Source organism: Mobula hypostoma, chromosome 9 (genome assembly GCF_963921235.1).
Source record: "Mobula hypostoma chromosome 9, sMobHyp1.1, whole genome shotgun sequence".
In the NCBI taxonomy this organism is placed as follows: domain Eukaryota; kingdom Metazoa; phylum Chordata; class Chondrichthyes; order Myliobatiformes; family Myliobatidae; genus Mobula; species Mobula hypostoma.
Genome location: NC_086105.1, coordinates 31,180,424 through 31,200,151, shown reverse-complemented (window position 1 = coordinate 31,200,151; position 19,728 = coordinate 31,180,424). Strand labels below are relative to the sequence as shown.

At 38.7% G+C, this 19,728-nt stretch overlaps 1 protein-coding gene across 4 annotated transcripts in view; it reads left to right on the top strand.

Annotated features, from left to right (window-relative positions):
• Positions 1-19,728, top strand: part of LOC134351604 (tubby-related protein 3-like) — a 100,945-nt gene that overhangs the window by 16,316 nt on the left and 64,901 nt on the right. For all 4 annotated transcript variants that reach the window (XM_063057979.1, XM_063057978.1, XM_063057977.1 and 1 more), the window contains exon 2: positions 11,989-12,040. In XM_063057979.1, the coding sequence (XP_062914049.1) occupies positions 11,989-12,040 (52 nt within the window). The remainder of the gene's footprint in view (positions 1-11,988; positions 12,041-19,728) is intronic.

Sequence of the window (19,728 nt, the reverse complement as noted above, 5' to 3'; positions counted from 1 at the left end):
CTCGGATGAACTTTGGCAGCAGAAATTTAAGGCAGACTTCCCTGAATGCAGTCAGGATGAACAACCTCAAACAGAAGGAATTCTGCAGATGCTGGAAATTCAAGCAACACACATCAAAGTTGCTGGTGAATGCAGCAGTCCAGGCTAGGAAGAGATGCTGCCTGGCCTGCTGCGTTCACCAGCAACTTTGATGTGTGTAGGATGAACAACCTGGTTTGTTAGGAGGAGACCGCAAGTTCATGGAACTGGTTGCAAATTCTACAAATCTGGTGAATGGCCACTATCAGATTAGTTTACCTTTGAGGAAAAAAGGAGGTTAACATGCCAAATAACAGGAAGATTGCAGAACAGCAGGCTCTAAATCTAAGCAAGAAGTTTAAGAAGAATATCATCTCCAAAGGTTATGCTGAGAGAGTGTCTGCAGAGGACCTGGAACACAGTAATAGGAAAGTCTGGTATATTCCACACCATGGTGTTTACCACCCCATAAAAAGGAAACTCCGTGTTGTGTTTGACTGTAGAGTGACCATTCAGGGAATATCACTTAATGCTCAGCTCTTACTGGGACTAGATCTTACTAACTCACTGACTGGAGTAATGACGAGATTCAGAAAAGAACCAGTGGTGATCATGGCAGATATTAAATCAATATTTCATCAGGTTAAAGTACTGGCAGAAGATGCAGATCTGCTTGGGTTTCTCTGGTGGCCTGATGGTGACCTTTCCAAGATGTAATGGACTTCAGAATGGTGGTACATCTCTTTGGAACAACTTCCTCAGCAAACTGTGCCAACTTTGCTCTTAGTAAATGTGCGTCAAGACCAAGACCAGCTGTCTGGACAGCTTATAACCAAGATCTGTCTTCTACAGGAGGTAGAGGTTTGAGCAACTACAACTCTAGAAGCGTCACTTACTTTGACTTCATGACATTGACTTGACTTACTGAATTGACAGAGCGGTGATAAAGATCACTCTGTATTGGTCTAAATGTTAGTAACCTCTGTCGTAGATGACTGTTACATGACAGTTTAAAGAAGAAAGATGTTTGCATAAATATTAAAGTATGTTGATAATATGTGAATGTTTATCCTTGAATATTTCATCTATTTGTAATTATTACAGTATTATAAAAATAATGGCTGTGATGTAGGAGTCATGTATCTATTTATTGTCTGTCTATATTGTATTTGTGTTACGCATGCTCAGTCTGGGTTGTCAATTTGTCACATGGGTTTGAGTGGCGGTTAGCGGGTGGCGTGCGGCATTGAGTGGTGGTTAAAATTGTTACGTACCCCGTAACTGGGTTGCCAAACCAGTAGAAATGGATCACTCAGTTGGAGTCTGGATTACTGGAACTAAGAAAGTTTTATTAAAGAAATAAACAATACAGTACTCTAATAGTAAGGATATAAATGCAACAGGTTAGCAATGAATAAACACACCTGTACACAGAACTGGGATAATAGGATCAATCAAGCTCTATCGCAGTCTAGGGGTAAAATGATCAATCATAAGTGACAGAGTTCAGTTTAGTTCAGTTCGCAGTAATCGCCGTCGTGCCATTGGGGGGAGAGAGAGAGAGAGAGAGAGAGCGAATGCTGATATTCAAATCGGATTCAACAGACTTTTGATATTCCTCGCAGTTAGCTTTCGGGTGAGCCCTCTGTAATGTCTTCTGAGGTCACCGACTGTGACCCCTCTGTTTCAGATACGATCGTTCCTCTGCGGTGAACCCGGCACCCAGGTAAGGGTGGACACACACACCAGGTTCCCGCCGACCGTCTCTTTCCACCCTGTGCGTCTATGGCTGGTCCCACGATCAGTCCTCCAAAACTCCCACCGACTTGTGGGGGCACACCGCTTCCAGGGTCTCGTTACCTCATGGTGTCGTGTGTGGTGTCTCTTGCCTTAGCGAACCCGTCCCTTTTTATCCCCCCTGTTGGGGTATCGCCTGTCCATCAAACTTCAAACAGTTCAGGGTTCAAACGGAGCCGGTCTTGACAATGCTCAGACCGATGTCTCCTTCCGTTAAACTCTCTCATCTCTTCATTAACATTTCCAAATGCTGCTCCATTGTCTTACTTATCGCTCTCTCCTGAAGACAGGTGGCAGCTCAACTGATGATCCCACTAGTGATAGCACAGGACAGTTTACATCTTAGCCTATGTGTACTTTTGTCACCCTCTTTCGTCACACCCCCTCCTTTAAGGATTTTTACCGGGGTAAAAATTACAAGCATGAATACATTATTAGATACACACAAATATACATCTTCATCAGCTAACAACAGGAATTCTGCAGATGCTGGAAATTCAAGCAACACACATCAAAGTTGCTGGTGAATGCAGCAGGCCAAGCAGCATCTGTAGGAAGAGGTGCAGTCGACGTTTCAGGCCGAGACCCTTCGTCAGCTATTTGGCTAATACAGAGAATTTTAAGTTGTCAACACCTGAAAGATAGTCAGCAATCACATTTTCTGTTCCTTTTATATGTGTTATTTTAATAACCCTCTCAAACCAGGCTCCAACTTAGCAGACTTCATAGTGGCCGAAAACACTAATGAATTGTGATCAGTGTGACTTCTCAATGGTTTACGCCCCGGACGCAGATAACAAGGGTCGTCCCATACCAACTTAGCATTCTTTGGCAAGGGCTTAGTATGAGAGTGGGTACTATCTGCAAAGTTGTTTTTTTTTCTGCAAGGCTTCCGATAGTACCTCACCATCTCCAAGAACCTTCTCAGGGCTCTCTTGTCTGTCCGGGTGGGGAATTCAGCGATAGCTCGTACCTTAACTTGCATCGGAGCCAGCTGCCCCTGTCCTACCACAAATCCCAAATAAGTGACTTTTCTGTGGCCGAACTCACTTTTTGCGAGGTTCACTGTCAGGCTGGCTTCAGACAGCCGTTTAAACAGTGCCGCAATGTGCTTTTCCCACGTGTCACTCCAGACCACTACATCGCCAATATACACTTCTGTGTTCTTTAGCCCGTTTGTCACTGAATTAATCATTCTATAGGGGTGTTGCTCACTAGGCTGACCTGATGTGACAACAGCCCCATGTCCCAGCTCTTTGCATCGCCTCGGGACATCTAGACCTACGTGCGTGCCGGTTAATTAGCTTTATCAATGGCCCGCCTTGTTTGGGGTTTAGGTGAGAGACCTTATCAGCAAAACGGGTCAAAACAATAGACATTTCCCATCTGGTCGGCACCACACTTAGCTTTTCAAAATGGGTCCTCCCCTTATCAGGTGGCACCTTAGCCTCATTAACTTCCATGATATCACCAGCTAGATCTGTTCTCTGATCGTGGTGGGCTTTTAACATGTTAATAGCCTCTAACTGTGTTAACTCATGTCTGCAATAGTTAATAACATCCTTCCTCCTGTGCAGCCAGTAAAACTCTTTCATGATTCCGCCGACTGTTTCCCTCCCCCCAAAATGTCCACCGAGGGGTATCTTGTGGGCCAGGTTAAGAATCTCATCCCCATAAATTTTTGGCACCATCCCCCATTCCTCATCTGCGGGTACGGTACTTGGTCTCCCTTTCTTCCTTAGCACTCCCTCCTCCACACGAAAACCTACTGGCTCTCTTTTTAATGCTGCTTCAGAGAGAGCTGTCTCCGCTGAAACCACCACCTCCTCATCTCGCTCCTGCGCCTGTACAAAATCCTTCCTGGCTAATGCTAAGCCTGCCTCAGCTCCCTCACTTCCTCCTGTTTCACTGCACTCCTCCTTTTCACTTTCTACCTCCTCCTGGTACAAAGCTGGTAGAAACGTCTCAGCTAAATTTACTTCGACAGTCTTTCTGGACACACGCCGAGTCACTGCGCAAATGGGATGAACCTGTGAGTCCATGGGCGGGGTCTCAATGCTGGCAGGCTGACCTGTCAATCTCACTGCTGAGAACACAATTCCCCCGGCGAGGTCATTACCGAGCAAGACTTCCGCGCCTTTCATCGGTAATTCGGGCCTCATCCCGATCGTGACTAGTCCAGAGACCAAGTTGCTTTGTAGGTGTATCTGGTGCAAAGGGACGGCCTCAGTCCCTTTTCCAATGCCTTTTATGACCCTGGCTTTCCCAGTCTCGGTCTCTGAACTAAAGTCTAACACACCCTTTAATATCAATGACTGACACGCTCCCGTGTCTCTCCAGATCCGCGCAGAAACTGGGTTTAACCCCTCCTTCACCGAGACCAATCCGGCCGAGATAAACCTCTCGCGCCCTTCCTGAACTTTGGCAGACCTTTCCTCTCCTAGCGGTTTGTTTACCAGCTCAATACAGCCAGTCGAAATCGCCGTTTTTCCTTTCCCCGTCTCCTTCTTTGGGGCAAAGCACCTGGACGCAAAGTGTCCGGCTTTCCCACAATTATAACAGACGACCCCAGGAAACTTCCTACCAGACTGCTCTTGGTCTACCTTATCCTTCTCACTAGTCCCCGACTTACTTACTGACTTTTCTGGCGGACTCTCCCCGCCGTCCTGACTACCCTTCTGGTAGCCTTTACTCGGGGCAAACTTCATTTTATGCGTCAACGCGTACTCATCCGCTAACTTAGCAGTTGCGGCTAACGTGGCTGCCTCTTTCTCATCTAGGTAGGGTCTCATGCCTTCAGGGACACAACCTTTAAACTGCTCAATCAGGATCAGCTGTAGCAGTCTATCATAATCCCCATTTACCCCCTTCGAGGTGCACCAACGCTCACAATATGTCTGCATCTCACGGGCAAACTCTAAATACGTGTGGTCCCACTGCTTCCTCGCATTCCGGAACCTCTGCCGGTATGCCTCCGGGACCAACTCATAAATCCTGAGGAGGGCCTCTTTCACCACCTCATACCTCTGGGCATCTTCTGCGGACAAAGCTGAGTAAGCTTGTTGGGCTTTTCCTTTAAGTACACTCTGAAGCAAAACAGCCCACTTATCCCTCGGCCAGTTCTGACTTGCAGCAACTTTTTTGAAATGGAGAAAGTACCGATCCACATCGGTGTCGTCAAATGGGGGAACCAGCCTAACCTCCTGGGTCGCCCTGAATCCTCCACCTTGGTTCAGCATGGGCCCCTGCTCTGCCCTCATCTTTAACCCCTCCAGCTCGAATTCCCTTTCCCTCTGCCGCTCTTCTCGCTCCCATTGCCTCTCTCTTTCTTGCCGTTCTAACTGTTTCTCTTTCTCCTGCCTTTCTAACTGCTTCTCTTTGTGTTCTAGCTGCCGTACCCGGAACTCGTGCTCGAGTCTCAGTTTTTCAATCTGCACCTGTACTGTGTCTTCACCAGGTTTTCCCATAGATACCACCTCCAGCTCCCCTTGCGGAACCACACCTTTAGATACATAGTGCTCTACGATAGCTCTGTGTATCTCCTCTCTCCTCATTGTCGACTTCCCCTTAACAAGATTCAACCGTTTGGCCACAGCTGCCAATTCCACTTTCCTGGCATCCTCTAATGCATCCAAGGTTGGCGCCTTTAGAAATTCCTCAATCTCCATTTCTGCTGTTTGCCTTTTCTTTCTTTCGGGAATTTTAACCCAATCAATTTATCCCGTCCCAAATTTAGCGTTCAAAACCGCAGACGAGAACCCACTTATGTTACGTACCCCGTAGCTGGGTTGCCAAACCAGCAGAAATGGATCACTCAGTTGGAGTCTGGATTACTGGAACTAAGAAAGTTTTATTAAAGAAATAAACAATACAGTACTCTAATAGTAAGGATATAAATGCAACAGGTTAGCAATGAATAAACACACCTGTACACAGAGCTGGGATAATAGGATCAATCAAGCTCTATTGCAGTCTAGGGGTAAAATGATCAATCACAAGTAACAGAGTTCAGTTTAGTTCAGTTCGCAGTAATCGCCGTCGTGCCGTTGGGGAGAGAGAGAGAGAGAGAGCAAATGCTGATGTTCAAATCGGATTCAACAGACCTTTGATATTCCTCGCAGTTAGCTTTCGGGTGAGCCCTTTGTAATGTCTTCTGAGGTCACTGACTGTGACCCCTCCGTTTCAGATACGATCGTTCCTCTGAGGTGAACCCGGCACCCAGGCAAGGGTGGACACACACACCAGGTTCCCGCCGACCGTCTCTTTTCACCCTGTGCGTCTATGGCTGGTCCCACGATCAGTCCTCCAAAACTCCCACCGACTTGTGGGGGCACACCGCTTCCAGGGTCTCGTTACCTTGTGGTGTTGTGTGTGGTGTCTCTTGCCTTAGCGAACCCGTCCCTTTTTATCCCCCCTGTTGGGGTATCGCCTGTCCATCAAACTTCAAACAGTTCAGGGTTCAAACGGAGCCGGTCTTGACAATACTCAGACCGATGTCTCCTTCCGTTAAACTCTCTCATCTCTTCATTAACATTTCCAAATGCTGCTCCATTGTCTTACTTATCGCTCTCTCCTGAAGACAGGTGGCAGCTCAACTGATGATCCCACTAGTGATAGCACAGGACAGTTTACATCTTAGTCTATGTGTACTTTTGTCACCCTCTTTCGTCACAAAATAAACAAATATAGTCATTTGTTCACCTGTTTGGTGGCATAGAGAGGGGCTGAGTAGGGAGTGCATAGTTTTATGTTGACTGCTCATCCTTGTTTGAATTTGATCCAGTTACCTTTACATGAATTACGGGAGAGTCGAATAATTTTATTTTTGGTTTTTAATAGAGAATTAAGCACACTTTTTCAACTTGGAATTCGGTTAGTTGGAAGTGCATCATACAGTGCGATACTCCCTCACCTCGCTCAGCAACTTTTAGTTTATTTTCAAGTAGTTGCTCCAATACTTAGGTATGAGATTGCTTTGGAAGTTATATCCAAGAACATGATGCATCTTTGTTCAGATGGTAACTAATCAGTTAGAATTTCCAGTTTTGTATGTTGTCAAGATTTGTTGTTTCTCATCTTTGGTTATAGCTGAACTTGTAAGTAGTTGTAAATCTTGTAAAAAGGATTCTCTTTATTTAGTAAACTGTTTCAACCTATTCTGAAGAATATTGTGATGACATTTGCTCAGTGATTACTCACTGGGTGATATTAGGATGGAATTTTTAGTTGCATGGCAATGATCATATTTGGCTGTATGTTAAACTCTTTATCTCAAAGAAAGAAGACTGATAACATTGCCATGAAGGGTTTAGGGATTTTTCAATTAAAACAATCAAGCGATTCAGTAGGGCTATTACCAATCCCATTTCTTTCCTTTCACTCATTCTACTTCATGTAATAATCTGCTTTATTGCACTAATGTCACTGTCCTTTCTGTTCCTGTATTGCTGCTGGTGTCATTTTCTGCCCCTGAGAATTTGTTCTCTTAAATGTGGAATAATTGGTTAGATATAGTGTTTCAAAATGGAATTAAAAAAAAAATTCTTTGTACTACATTTTATGGCGCTGTCCTGATTTTTTAAAAATATTAATTATTATGGTCTACACTTCTTCAGATTACTATAGCATTTTAAACAGCTGACCTAGCATGGAACAGTTAAGTGTGATATTTTCTTATTAATTCATATGCATCACTCATTGCGAATTAATGCTGAAGTTTGCTTGAGTTGTTGACCATTCCAAGGGGACCTTGGAGATCAGCAGCATCTATGAAGTTTTGTACATTTTTACTGGATTACGTCCGAAAACCTCTGTAACCTCCACATAACTAATGAGAGAAATCTCCTTCAATGTTTACTTTAGGTTCTGCCTATGTTTGTTCTGTGCATGTGTCCATTAGGCTATCATCTTTGGTTATAATTTATCTCTGCTCTGCAACAACAATTGCTTCTACAAGGTAAAAGACATTATCCATTGTGGTTTCTAGGCCAGCAAGTTTTTTTATCAGACTAATTCAGCTTTTGCTGAAACTTTGGGTGCAGTGCTGATCTGGAATAGGTAATCAGCCATATCACCTTAAGGCTGTGTTGAAGGTGGTTGGAAATAAACTCCTATTGAAAAGGTCTATGTGGTAATCAATGCTGTTAAGACATTTTACCCTGCTTTGATCTGGCAAGATATTTTCATTGCTTTCATTGGATAATACTTCCTCACCTCATGTGAAACCAAACACACCTTAGCTTGTTGCATACATACCATGTCAATGGATAAGAGTGCTTGGTGCCATGATGATTCCTACCTCTGTCAGTGTTTCAAGCTCAGCTTTCAATATTTTGTTGAAGGCCACTGGAACATGTCTCATGATTTATTATCATCTGCTTCTTCCTGTCCATATCTACAAACCCCATTTCCAGAAAAGTTGGGATAGTTTCCAAAATGCAATAAAAACAAAAATCTGTGATATGTTAATTCACGTGAACCTTTATTTAACTGACAAAAGTACAAACAAAAGATTTTCAATAGTTTTACTGACCAACTTAATTGTATTTTGTAAACCTACACAAATTTAGAATTTACGTATAATTGGTCTACCCGAGGATGTTGAGGATGGAGACCCTTCAATATTCTTTGCTCAACTTTTAAAGGATATGTTCAGCTCAGTTTTTCCCAATGAGCCTCCATTACTTGACCGCGCCCATCGTATATCGCGGCCAAAGTTGGCATCGGCTGAATCCAAGCCGAGACCAATTATTGCAACACACTTAAAAGTTGCTGGTGAACGCAGCAGGCCAGACAGCATTTCTAGGAAGAGGTGCAGTCGACGTTTCAGGCCGAAACCCTTCGTCAGGACTAACTGAAGGAAGAGTGAGTAAGGGATTTGAAAGTTGGAGGGGGAGGGGGAGATCCAAAATGATAGGAGAAGACAGGAGGGGGAGGATGGAGCCAAGAGCTGGACAGGTGATATGCAAAAGGGATACGAGAGGATCATGGGACAGGAGGTCCGGGAAGAAAAACAAGGGGGGGGGGACCCAGAGGATGGGCAAGGGGTATATTCAGAGGGACAGAGGGAGAAAAAGGAGAGTGAGAGAAAGAATGTGTGTAAAAAAAAAATAAGTAACAGATGGGGTACAAGGGGGAGGTGGGGTATTAGTGGAAGTTAGAGAAGTCGATGTTCATGCCATCAGGTTGGAGGCTACCCAGACGGAATATAAGGTGTTGTTCCTCCAACCTGAGTGTGGCTTCATCTTTACAGTAGAGGAGGCCGTTGATAGACATGTCAGAATGGGAATGGGATGTGGAATTAAAATGTGTGGCCACTGGGAGATCCTGCTTTCTCTGGCGGACAGAGCATAGATGTTCAGCAAAGCGGTCTCCCAGTCTGTGTCGGGTCTCGCCAATATATAAAAGGCCACATCGGGAGGACCGGACGCAGTATATCACCCCAGCCGACTCACAGGTGAAATGTTGCCTCACCTGGAAGGACTGTTTGGGGCCCTGAGTGGTGGTAGGGGAGGAAGTGTAAGGGCATGTGTAGCACTTGTTCCGCTTACACGGATAAGTGCCAGGAGGGAGATCAGTGGGGAGGGATGGGGAGGACGAATGGACAAGGGAGTTGTGTAGGGAGCGATCCTTGTGGAATGCAGAGAGAGGGGGAGAGGGAAAGATATGCTTAGTGGTGGGATCCCTTTGTTTGCAAGACCAATTATTCTTCATTTCCATTACGTTAATGTTAAAGAACAACTTCTCCAGACTGCTTGTCGGCAAGGGATGATCAATTATTGTCAACATTCCTTCAGGATAGTTCAAGATTACAGTCCTGAAGTGATGAAAGAGCGACTGACTTTTAAACCTCTGATGTCGGAATGTTATCAAAAAATCTCAAACCGACATTATTGTACCCTGCATGCCTAAGAATTTCTCTTCCTGATGGATCTCGTCGTGTCTTCCATTACATAACCGCCGCTCGAAGCTTTTTGGATGATAACTACCTATCTGATACGGACACTATCCTTTAATTAATGTTCTGTGCTCTTAGTATCAGCTTTTTTTTTTGCGGTGTTTTTTAAAAAAAAACCTACTACCGTACGATGAAGGTTTTTTTCATAAGCTCAAGATTTTTGTTTTGTGCTTAGTACTATAGTTATTACTTTACAATTTATATAAAATAGTTATTTCTCGCGAATAACGTTACTTTCTTTTAGTTAATTTTTCCTTAACCTTTTGATTTCCGATATTACTAACGATTTGATCTGACGATCATTTTCCGTTATATGTTCTTTATTTTTGTTTCTGTATAATTAAAATGGTGCTTTGTTTTTCTTTTTGCATAATCTCCTTTGTTCTTTTTGGGATGAAATGTTCTTATGTTTCTTCTTCCCATAAACTCCTTTTTTTTTGGAAGCAATATTTTATTTACTCTCATTTATAATTAACTAATCATACGTCTCGATACTACCTTATTTATGTATTTTAGAAATTATACTATGTAGATTATTGTAGTATAGTGTTTAATTTTTTTTATATCAGTTTTCGGGGGAGTCATCTATATAACATTTATCTTTGGAGTTACCTCCTGCAGAAATGGGGTTAGATTTAGTGTTAGTTCTTTCTTCAGCCTTCTCTGGCTTAGTTCAGGGTTCTTGGGGTGGGGGAATTTTTTTCCTTTTTAATTTTTTTCTATTGGGCTGATTTAGTACTACAAAGATTTCTGCAGTGTCGAGATTTCCGGTTCCTCTCTGATCATGTATTCCTCTTCCGATCTCATGAGTTCACATTATGGTTAACCCTTTACACACCAAAAAGGTTAATCTTAAATTATGGCTTACATTATTAATTTTTGTTTCTTGGAATACAAATGGTTGAAACCATCCAATAAAACGGAAAAAGATTTTCAAAGTATTCCAAAGACTGAATGCTCATATTATTTTTGCACAAGAAACTCATGTAAGGAAAGAGGATAATCAATGCTGCTTTAAGTTCTGGAAAGAATAACAATACCACTCGAACTCCCAAGCCAAAGTTAAAGGCGTTTCAATTTTTATAGATCCCTCAATTACATTTATTCATCAAGACATTATCTCAGATCCTAATGGTAGATTTTTGTTAATCACTGGGTGTGTGGTTTATGACCCTTCCATTAAATTTGAAAAAAACTTGGAGGCCATTTATTCAGCATTTTCATATGATGTAATTTGACCATTTCCAAACTTATTTTACTTCTCTGTAGCGTTGGTTGAGAGGAGTGGAGTCGTGGACACTAAGGTTTTCTTTTCTTCCATTTTTACGTTGTTAAAATTACCCAGGTCTTTTTTTAGTTTAGTTGATTAATTCTGTTTAAATTAGTTTTTTTTTGAGGGGGTTTTATTTATTTATTTTTTTCCTTTTTCATGATTTTTGTCTAGATATTTTCTTTTTGTCCTGTATTATTCATTGGTATCCTACATGATTGGGAGTTTTGTCAATTAAATACTATTTGGTTTTATTATTACTCATGTTAAGTATAACAATGTATACCCAACAACTTTGTATTATTGCTATGTTATGTTTATATTCTATGAAACTAATAAAAAGATTGAAAAAGAAAGAAAGAAAAGATCAATTTATTGGGCTGGATAGCTAGCAGGGATATTTGTTGTCAACTGACCCTGCCTTGCTCTACTTTTATATCCTTTGTATTTTTCATTCAGCATGCATTTGGCTCGTGATACAATGGTCATGTCGTTGTATGTTGATAGTACTAATTTTGTCTCAAAGTTTCTTTTGCACAAAGTGTAATATTAATCCTTAGTATTCTGCAATGCCCACATTGTCCTGTGCCGTTTATTTGTTACTTCCAAAACTTCCATATACAGACTTCCAATATGCGCCTTGTAAGGCATGAAAATGCTCGACGCAGGCCTCTTATGGTCTGAGTCGACGTTCCCCCTCCATAGCAGCATAGAACTATCTGAGGTACTTGGCCCCATCTTACTTTTCAAAAGATAAGTTGCCATATATGCCATTATGGGGCAGGGTAAATTAATCTCTATTGTGATGCTCAGAATGATGCTGAGGATGCTAAACTTGTTCTGCTATCTTTAAATGATCGGAATTGAAACCTACTGATTTCACAGCTATTTGTGTTATGAATGTTAATATGATCACTAACTAATTAAGTCTGTTTTTTTTTCTCAGTGTCTTTGAAGATGAAAATATTAACCTACGGCAGCAAAAGCTGGAGAAACAGGTATAATATTTTTGAAGGCTAAATGGACATTTGCTGACTGATTTACATTCTGCTAAACTAATACAGAAATACTTATCCTTTGTTTCCAGCCATTTGTTGCTGCAGCTATTATATGAAAGCCATTCCAGTTCCTTTGAATTTACAATGTTTTATTGCTTATGCTTTTCTGGTTGTGTTATCAGTTAGAAGTTGAAGGGGTATTGGGGCAATTAAAAATTATGAGTAAAAATTTCCTCCTGATGCCAAATATTATTAAAAACAAATATATTAAGTGATTTAAAAAAAAATTTACTTCGTCAACTGATAGATCCCAGTGATAAAATATTTGATTGTGTGCCTCTCCACTTCTCACTGGTTTCATAATAGATATTTAAAAAGAACTACAGAGAGGAGCTTCTTAAGATCTCCAATCTGGAGTGCAGAAGAATGTTTCTATTTAAGTAACATAATCTGTTGCTGTTGTGTTACAGCAAAGCAAATAGAATTATTTTAAATAATTTGGATTACAATTGTATGGTGATATTAGTAGGAGACATTGTCCCAATAATTAAAGCATGTAATAAGTAAGTTAAGGCTAAATGCAATAAAATTGTAACGCATTATCTGAAGAATATTAGAGAATTAAGAATTGGTGAAGAAAACTGACAGGTTATAAAGAAGTATGCTGTTAAGAAAAAGAATCGTTAAATATAAGAGAGGTCTTTTGAATAGTAAGTTCACAGTCCTTTATTCTCATTCAGGTCACAGTTGTTATACTTGTACTGGCAGTTCATTTGCCTTGCTTGTTGAACTCCACATATCTCCTCTGAAAACCATCTGGCCCTGCCATTTTTTTTATTCTGTTTGATCCATCCATATTTATGAAGTACATAAACTTAATAGTGCCAACATGAGGAAATCTGGAGACGTTGGAAATTCAAGCAACACACACAGAATGCTGTGGAACGCAGCAGGCCAGACAGCATCTATAGGAAGAATTACAGTCGATGTTTTGGGCCAAGACCCTTTGTCAGAATTCTGCGTCTTGTTTTCAAAAAAAGGGGAGAGGAATGAACTCAACCATAGAATTAGCTCTGCCTGTAGGTCTAATGGCAGAGCCAGTAATGCAGAACAAAATAACGTGATGTTTAGATAATAATAGAGCAATAAATGAACATCAGTAATGTAAAACCATTTGACCAGTGAGACTGAGTTTTATTTAAGTTACAGAAGATTGTTAAAAATAATGTAGTTACGTACATGAACTTTTAAACAGTGTTTGGCAGAGTACAGCATAATATTATACCCAAGTTTATTGCTACAGGGATTAAAAGAATAATGGAAGACATCGTTGATAAAAGTGGGAGGAAAAATATAGCACTGTCAGGAAAGGGCAAAAGAGTAGGAATAATTTGGAAAGTTTTTTTCTCAGTCTGATGAGCTGAGTGGCTCCTTTCTATTCTAAATATCCGAGAGCCTCATAGAAAAAGGAAGTGCAGTGTATAACAAACAAAATGGAAAAATGAGACTAAAGGATAGAAGAGAATGGAAAAATTTAAGGGCATTTTTATGAACTGAATCTATATTATTATATAATTGTGAAATGTGTGTTTTACAAAAGTAAAACAATCTATCACTTATAGTGTCACCAGAAAAACAGTACTTTGTTCGTAAAGAACACTCTTTTTGTATTTAAATGGTTTTATATTTCATCCTTTTCATAATCTGGCAATTTTTTGTGAAACTATAGAATATTTTTAATTTTTTTCTCAACTACAATAGCAGAGATCACTTTGGTTTATAATACTTGTTTCAGGTTCAATTTTGACAGATAGTTTAATCATGTAAGTTATCGTTCCTTGGCAAAAAACATAATTTCCTTTAATAATTCAAAAAAATACCACCCCTCTCCTCACCTTATATTCAACATTACAAATGCTCATTCTTGGAGAACAGATTGCAAAGAATTTTTTTTTACAAAGAGAAAAGTTTCACCTCATTCCCAACTTTTAACACTAAAATGTGTATTAAAACAAAGTATAATAAAATTGGTAACTTGGACTTTTTGAAATAGAATATCACAACTTAATAACTGAAATATTCCTGTATCTGGGTCTAAGCTGTCATTTAGATATTTCTGATAAAATTTTCAGGAGAGAAAGTAATATTGATGAACAATTTTAAAAAATCTATTTATACATGACCACCTTTCTACATCAGGATATCTAAAACGAGACATCTGAAGCTACCTGGAGAACCAATTGTTTACTCTTAGTGGTGCCTATTTTCATTTCATTGAATTCTTCCAGGTTGTTACCCAGCCATTTGAAAAATTTTTAATATAGTATATTCTGGTTAATTGAGACCAATACATTTGGCCCAACTAAGTGGCTGCCCTAGTTAGCCAAAGTTTCATGGAAATATGTAGTTAAAAATGTATAAAAAGACAAAGTACTGTTTAACTGAGTAACAAATTATGTACTTAAATGAAATACAGAACAACTTAGAATTGTGTTCAGGAAGTTTCAGTTGTTAAGTCCTGATGAAAGGTCTTGGCCCGAAACGTCAACTTTTTTTCCATAGATGCTGCATGGCCTGCTGAGTTCCTCCAGCATTTTGTGTTGCTTGGATTTCCAGCATCTGCAGATTTTCTTTTGTTGGTAAAGGCAATCCTGGCTATTTTCTTGATTAGTTCTTGTTTGTTAAGAATTCTTCCAAATAAGCATCTGTCCCAATTAGCCAATAGCCTAATTAACTGGAATCCACTGTATTCTCAGACTACTTGGATCATTTATATCAGGGGTCCCCAACCTTTTTTGCACTGCGGACTGGTTTATTATTGACAATATTCTTGCGGACCGGTCGACTGGGGGGGGGGGGTAGCGATGCCAACGGACAAGAGTAGCAGTCAAATACGTCGTGTTTACCCATAAAGACTACAATGACCATAAAGACTTGCGCGGGCACCAGTGCACGTGTGACTTGCGTATGTGTGTACCTGCCGATTTTTTTTTTCCCCCTGCAAATCATTTTTGGCGATTCTGTTTGGGGTGGCGGGGGGGATGTTAATCACGAACGGAATATAGGTGATAAGTGGCTAATACACTCAATTTCGTTTCTAAAAGGGTTTATCTAAGCGCATATTTTCCTTTCTTTTTTTCTTTTTATATCTTTTTATTAATTTTTCAAAATTATAAACTCAATAACAAAGTTGGTACAAAGAGATTGGAAAAATGTTCATCAGCATATATAAAATAAATTTTAAGTAACATAGGTATAAAAGACTTCCAAACTCATAATGAGATTAAACATTAAAAAAGAAATAAAAAGAAAAAAATATATAAACAAAAAAAACCCCAAAAGAAAAAGAGAAAAAAAAATCCAAAAAAAAGCAAAACAGGGCTAGACCAACAGCTTGTATCAGACACTTTCAATAATGTCGTTAACTCCGCTCCTCTCATCATATAATTTTAGAAAAAAGATTCGGAAAGGTCAGATTACATCATATGAAAATGTTGCATAAAAGGTTTCCAAGTATCTTCAAATTTAACTGAGGGGTCAAAAATATCACTTCTAATTTTTTCTAAATTTAAACTTAATATGGTTTGAGAAAACCATTGGAATGTAGTTGGAGGATTAGTTTCCTTCCAGTTCAACAAAATAGATCTTCTCGCCATTAAAGTAACAAAAGCTGTCATTCGAGAGGCTGAAGAAGACAAAGATCTATGTTCTACCATTGGCAATCCAAAGATTGCCGTAATAGGATGGGGTTTTAAATCGAAGCATAGAACTGTTGAAATAATATCAAAAATGTCTTTCCAATATTTTTCCAAAAGAGGACAGGACCAAAACGTATGAGTTAAAGAAGCCACTTCAGAGTGACATCTATCACAAGTAGGGTTTATATGGGAATAAAAACGAGCTAGTTTATCTTTGGACATATGAGCTCTGTGTACTACTTTAAATTGTACTAAAGTATGTTTAGCATATATAGAAGAAGTACTAACTAATTGAAAAATTTTTTCCCATTTCTTTGTAGGTAGGGAAAGTTGAAGTTCCCTTTCCCATTCATTTTTGATTTTATCAGATATATCTGGCTGTAATTTCATAATTATATCATAAATTATTGCTATTAATCCCTTCTGCAAAGGATTGAAACCTAAAATTTTATCAAAAATGCCAGAAGGATTTGAAGTCGGAAAGGTAGGCAATGTAATATTTAAAAAATTTCTTATCTGTAGGTATCTAAAAAAAAATGGGATCTAGGCAAATCAAATTTCTCAGACAACTGCTCAAAAGACATAAAGCAGTTATCCAGAAATAGATCAGGAAAACATATTATACCTTACGTTTTCCATATCAAAAAGGCTTGGTCCATTACCGAGGGTTGGAAAAAGAAATTAGATATAATAGGGTTTGATAACATAAATTCATTCAGGCCAAAAAATTTACGAAATTGAAACCATATTCGCAATGTATGTTTAACTATAGGGTTGAAAATTTACTTATTCAAGTTAGATAGTGCAAAAGGCAGTGAAGTTCCTAAAATGGAAGCTAAAGAAAACCCTTGTACAGAATGGCCTTCAAGGTTTACCCAATATGGGCTTGAAGTTATATTCCAATCTTGTGTCCAAAATATTAAGTATCGGATATTAGTTGCCCAGTAGTAAAATCTTAGGACAGGCAATGCCAAACCACCCTCTTTCTTAGATTTCTGTAAGTATTTTTTACTTAATATGGGATTTCTATTTTGCCATATATAAGAGGAAATTTTAGAGTCAACAGTATCAAAAAAAGATTTAGGAATAAAAATCAGTATCGCTTGAAATAAATATAAAAATTTGGGTAAAATAATCATTTTAAAAGCATTAATACGGCCAATCAGTGATAGAGACAAAAGGGACCATTTAGTAATCAGTTGATTAACCTGATTAATTAATGGTAAAAGATTGAAATTGAATAGATCCTTATGTCTCTTAGTAATTTTAACTCCCAAATAAGTAAAATAATCCATAATCACTCTAAGTGGAGAGTTTCTATAAATGGAAACCTGCATATTTAATGGAAAGAGTTCACTCTTACCTAGATTCAGTTTATAACCAGAAAAACTACTAAACTGAGCAAGCAAAGTTAATACTGCTGGAATAGATTGTCCTGGGTTAGAAATATATAATAGTAGATCATCTGCATATAGTGATAATTTATGAGTCTCATTTCCACGGGTAATACCAAATATATTAGGGGAGTCACGAATGGCAATAGCTAGCGGTTCCAAGGCAATATCAAATAGTAGTGGACTAAGAGGGCAACCCTGCCTAGTACTACGGAATAAATGAAAAAAAGGGGATCTTTGATTGTTAGTAAATACCGAGGCCAAAGGGGTAAAATATATCAGTTTAATCCAGGAAATAAATATCGGACTAAAATTAAATTTCTCAAGGGTATTGAATAAATATATCCATTCGACTCTATCAAAAGCTTTTTCAGCATCCAATGAAAGGACACATTCTGGAATTTTGGGTGAAGGCGTATAAACAATATTCATTAATCTCCTAATATTAAAAAAAAGATTAACGGTTTTTAATAAATCCAGTTTGGTCAACAGAAATAATTTGGGGTAATACATTCTCCAATCTCGTTGCCAATATTTTAGAAAAAATCTTAGCATCAACATTCAGCAGAGATATAGGTCTATAGGATGCACATTCAGTAGGATCCTTATCTTTTTTAAGAATTAGGGAAACTAGAAGCTCGATGAAAAGATTGTGGTAATTTACCTATTGAGACTGCATCCCTAAAAACACTACATAGCCAAGGAGGTAGTGTAGTTGAGAAAAATTTAAAAAATTCTACTGTAAATCCATCTGGACCAGGTGCTTTACCTGAGTTCATTGAAAAAATAGCATTCTTTATTTCCTCTACTGTAATAGGTACATCTAGTTTTGAACGTTCATTAGATGATAATTTTGGAATATTCAGTTTCTTAAGAAATTCATGCATTATAGTGGAGTCATCAGGAAATTCTGATTGATAAAGAGAGGTATAAAATTCTTGAAAAGGATTTATTAATCTCGTCATGGTCAACTGTCAAAGTGCCATCTTGTTTACGAATCTTAAGAATCTGTAGTTTAACCGAGGCTGATTTCAATTGATTAGCTAAAAGTTTCCCAGTTTTATCACCATGTATATAAAATTGACTCTTAGTTTTGATTAATTGACTTTCAATCGAAGATGATAATAAAAGATTCTGTTCCATTTGAAGTTCAACTCTCTGTTTATGAAGTTCCTGATTAGGAGCTATAGAATATTTCTTATCAACTACTTTAATCTTGTCGACCAGTTTAAGTATTTCCTTATTAGTTCGCTTTTTTAATCCAGCAGTGTATGAAATAATTTATCCACGAATATATGCTTTAAAAGTATCCCAGAGTATCCCACTGGAAATATCATCCGTGGAATTCGTTGTAAAGAAAAACTTAACCTATTCATCAATAAACCTAACAAAATCTGAATCTTGAAGCAAAGTGGTATTAAATCTCCATTGTCTAGAATTAGTAGATATATCCCTTAAAAGTTAATAAATAATTTCAACAATGCATGGTCAGAAACAGCAGTAGAATCATATTCGCAACCCGTAACAAAAGGAATTAATCGAGAGTCAATAAGGAAGTAGTCAATTCTTGAATAGTGCTGATGTACATGTGGAAAAAAAAGAGAACTCTTTGTCATTCAGATGTAAGAATCTCCAAATTTCTGAGATTCCAGAGTCGGTCATAAAAGAGTTAATAAAGGTAGCCGATTTATTCGGAAGTGCTTGATTAAACTTGGATCTATCTATCAAAGGATTTAAACAACAATTAAAATCACCACCCATAATCAGCATATAGTCATTTAAGTTAGGAAGAGATGTGAGGAGATTCTTAAAAAAATCAGGACAGGCAACATTTGGGGCATAAACATTGAGCATAGCAACTTTTTTGTTAAATAGCAAGCCAGTAATCAACAAAAATCTACTGTTAGAATCTGAAATCGTCTCATAGTGCATAAATGAAATTGACGAATCTATAAATATAGAAACGCCTTTTACATTAGCCTGTGAATTCGCATGATACTGTTGGCCCCTCCAGAATCTAAAGAAACGTTGATTATCCTCTTTCTGGACATGAGTTTCTTGTACAAAAATGATATGAGCATTCATCCTATGGAATACTTTAAAAATTTTCTTCCGTTTAATCGGGTGGTTTAAACCATTTGTATTCCAAGAAACTAAATTGATAGTCTTATCCATCGTAATGAGCTCAAGTATAAAGTATGTAAAGGGTTAACCAGAGTAGAGACTCATGACCCCAGAAGAGGAAAAAAGGTCCAAAGAGGAACCGGAAGTTACAATATTTCAGACATTTTGGTAGTTTCTGGTCGGCCCGTTTAAAAAGAAAAAATGAAAAAGGAATAAAAGGAAAAATACCACCCACCTCCCACAAAAACCCAGAAAAAAGCCAGACAGTGGCCAGTGCTAAATCTAAGACTAAACCTAACCCCATCTTTCATATTTTCCTCGCGTGAATATAGTGATAAGTCAATTATCAAGAGAGGACAGAGGAGCTTGAAGTAAGTGTTGAATGAACTTCCAGTAGAAGTGTAGAGGCAGGTTTGATATTATCATTTAAAGAAAAGTTGGATAGGTATATGGACAGGAAAGGAATGGAGGG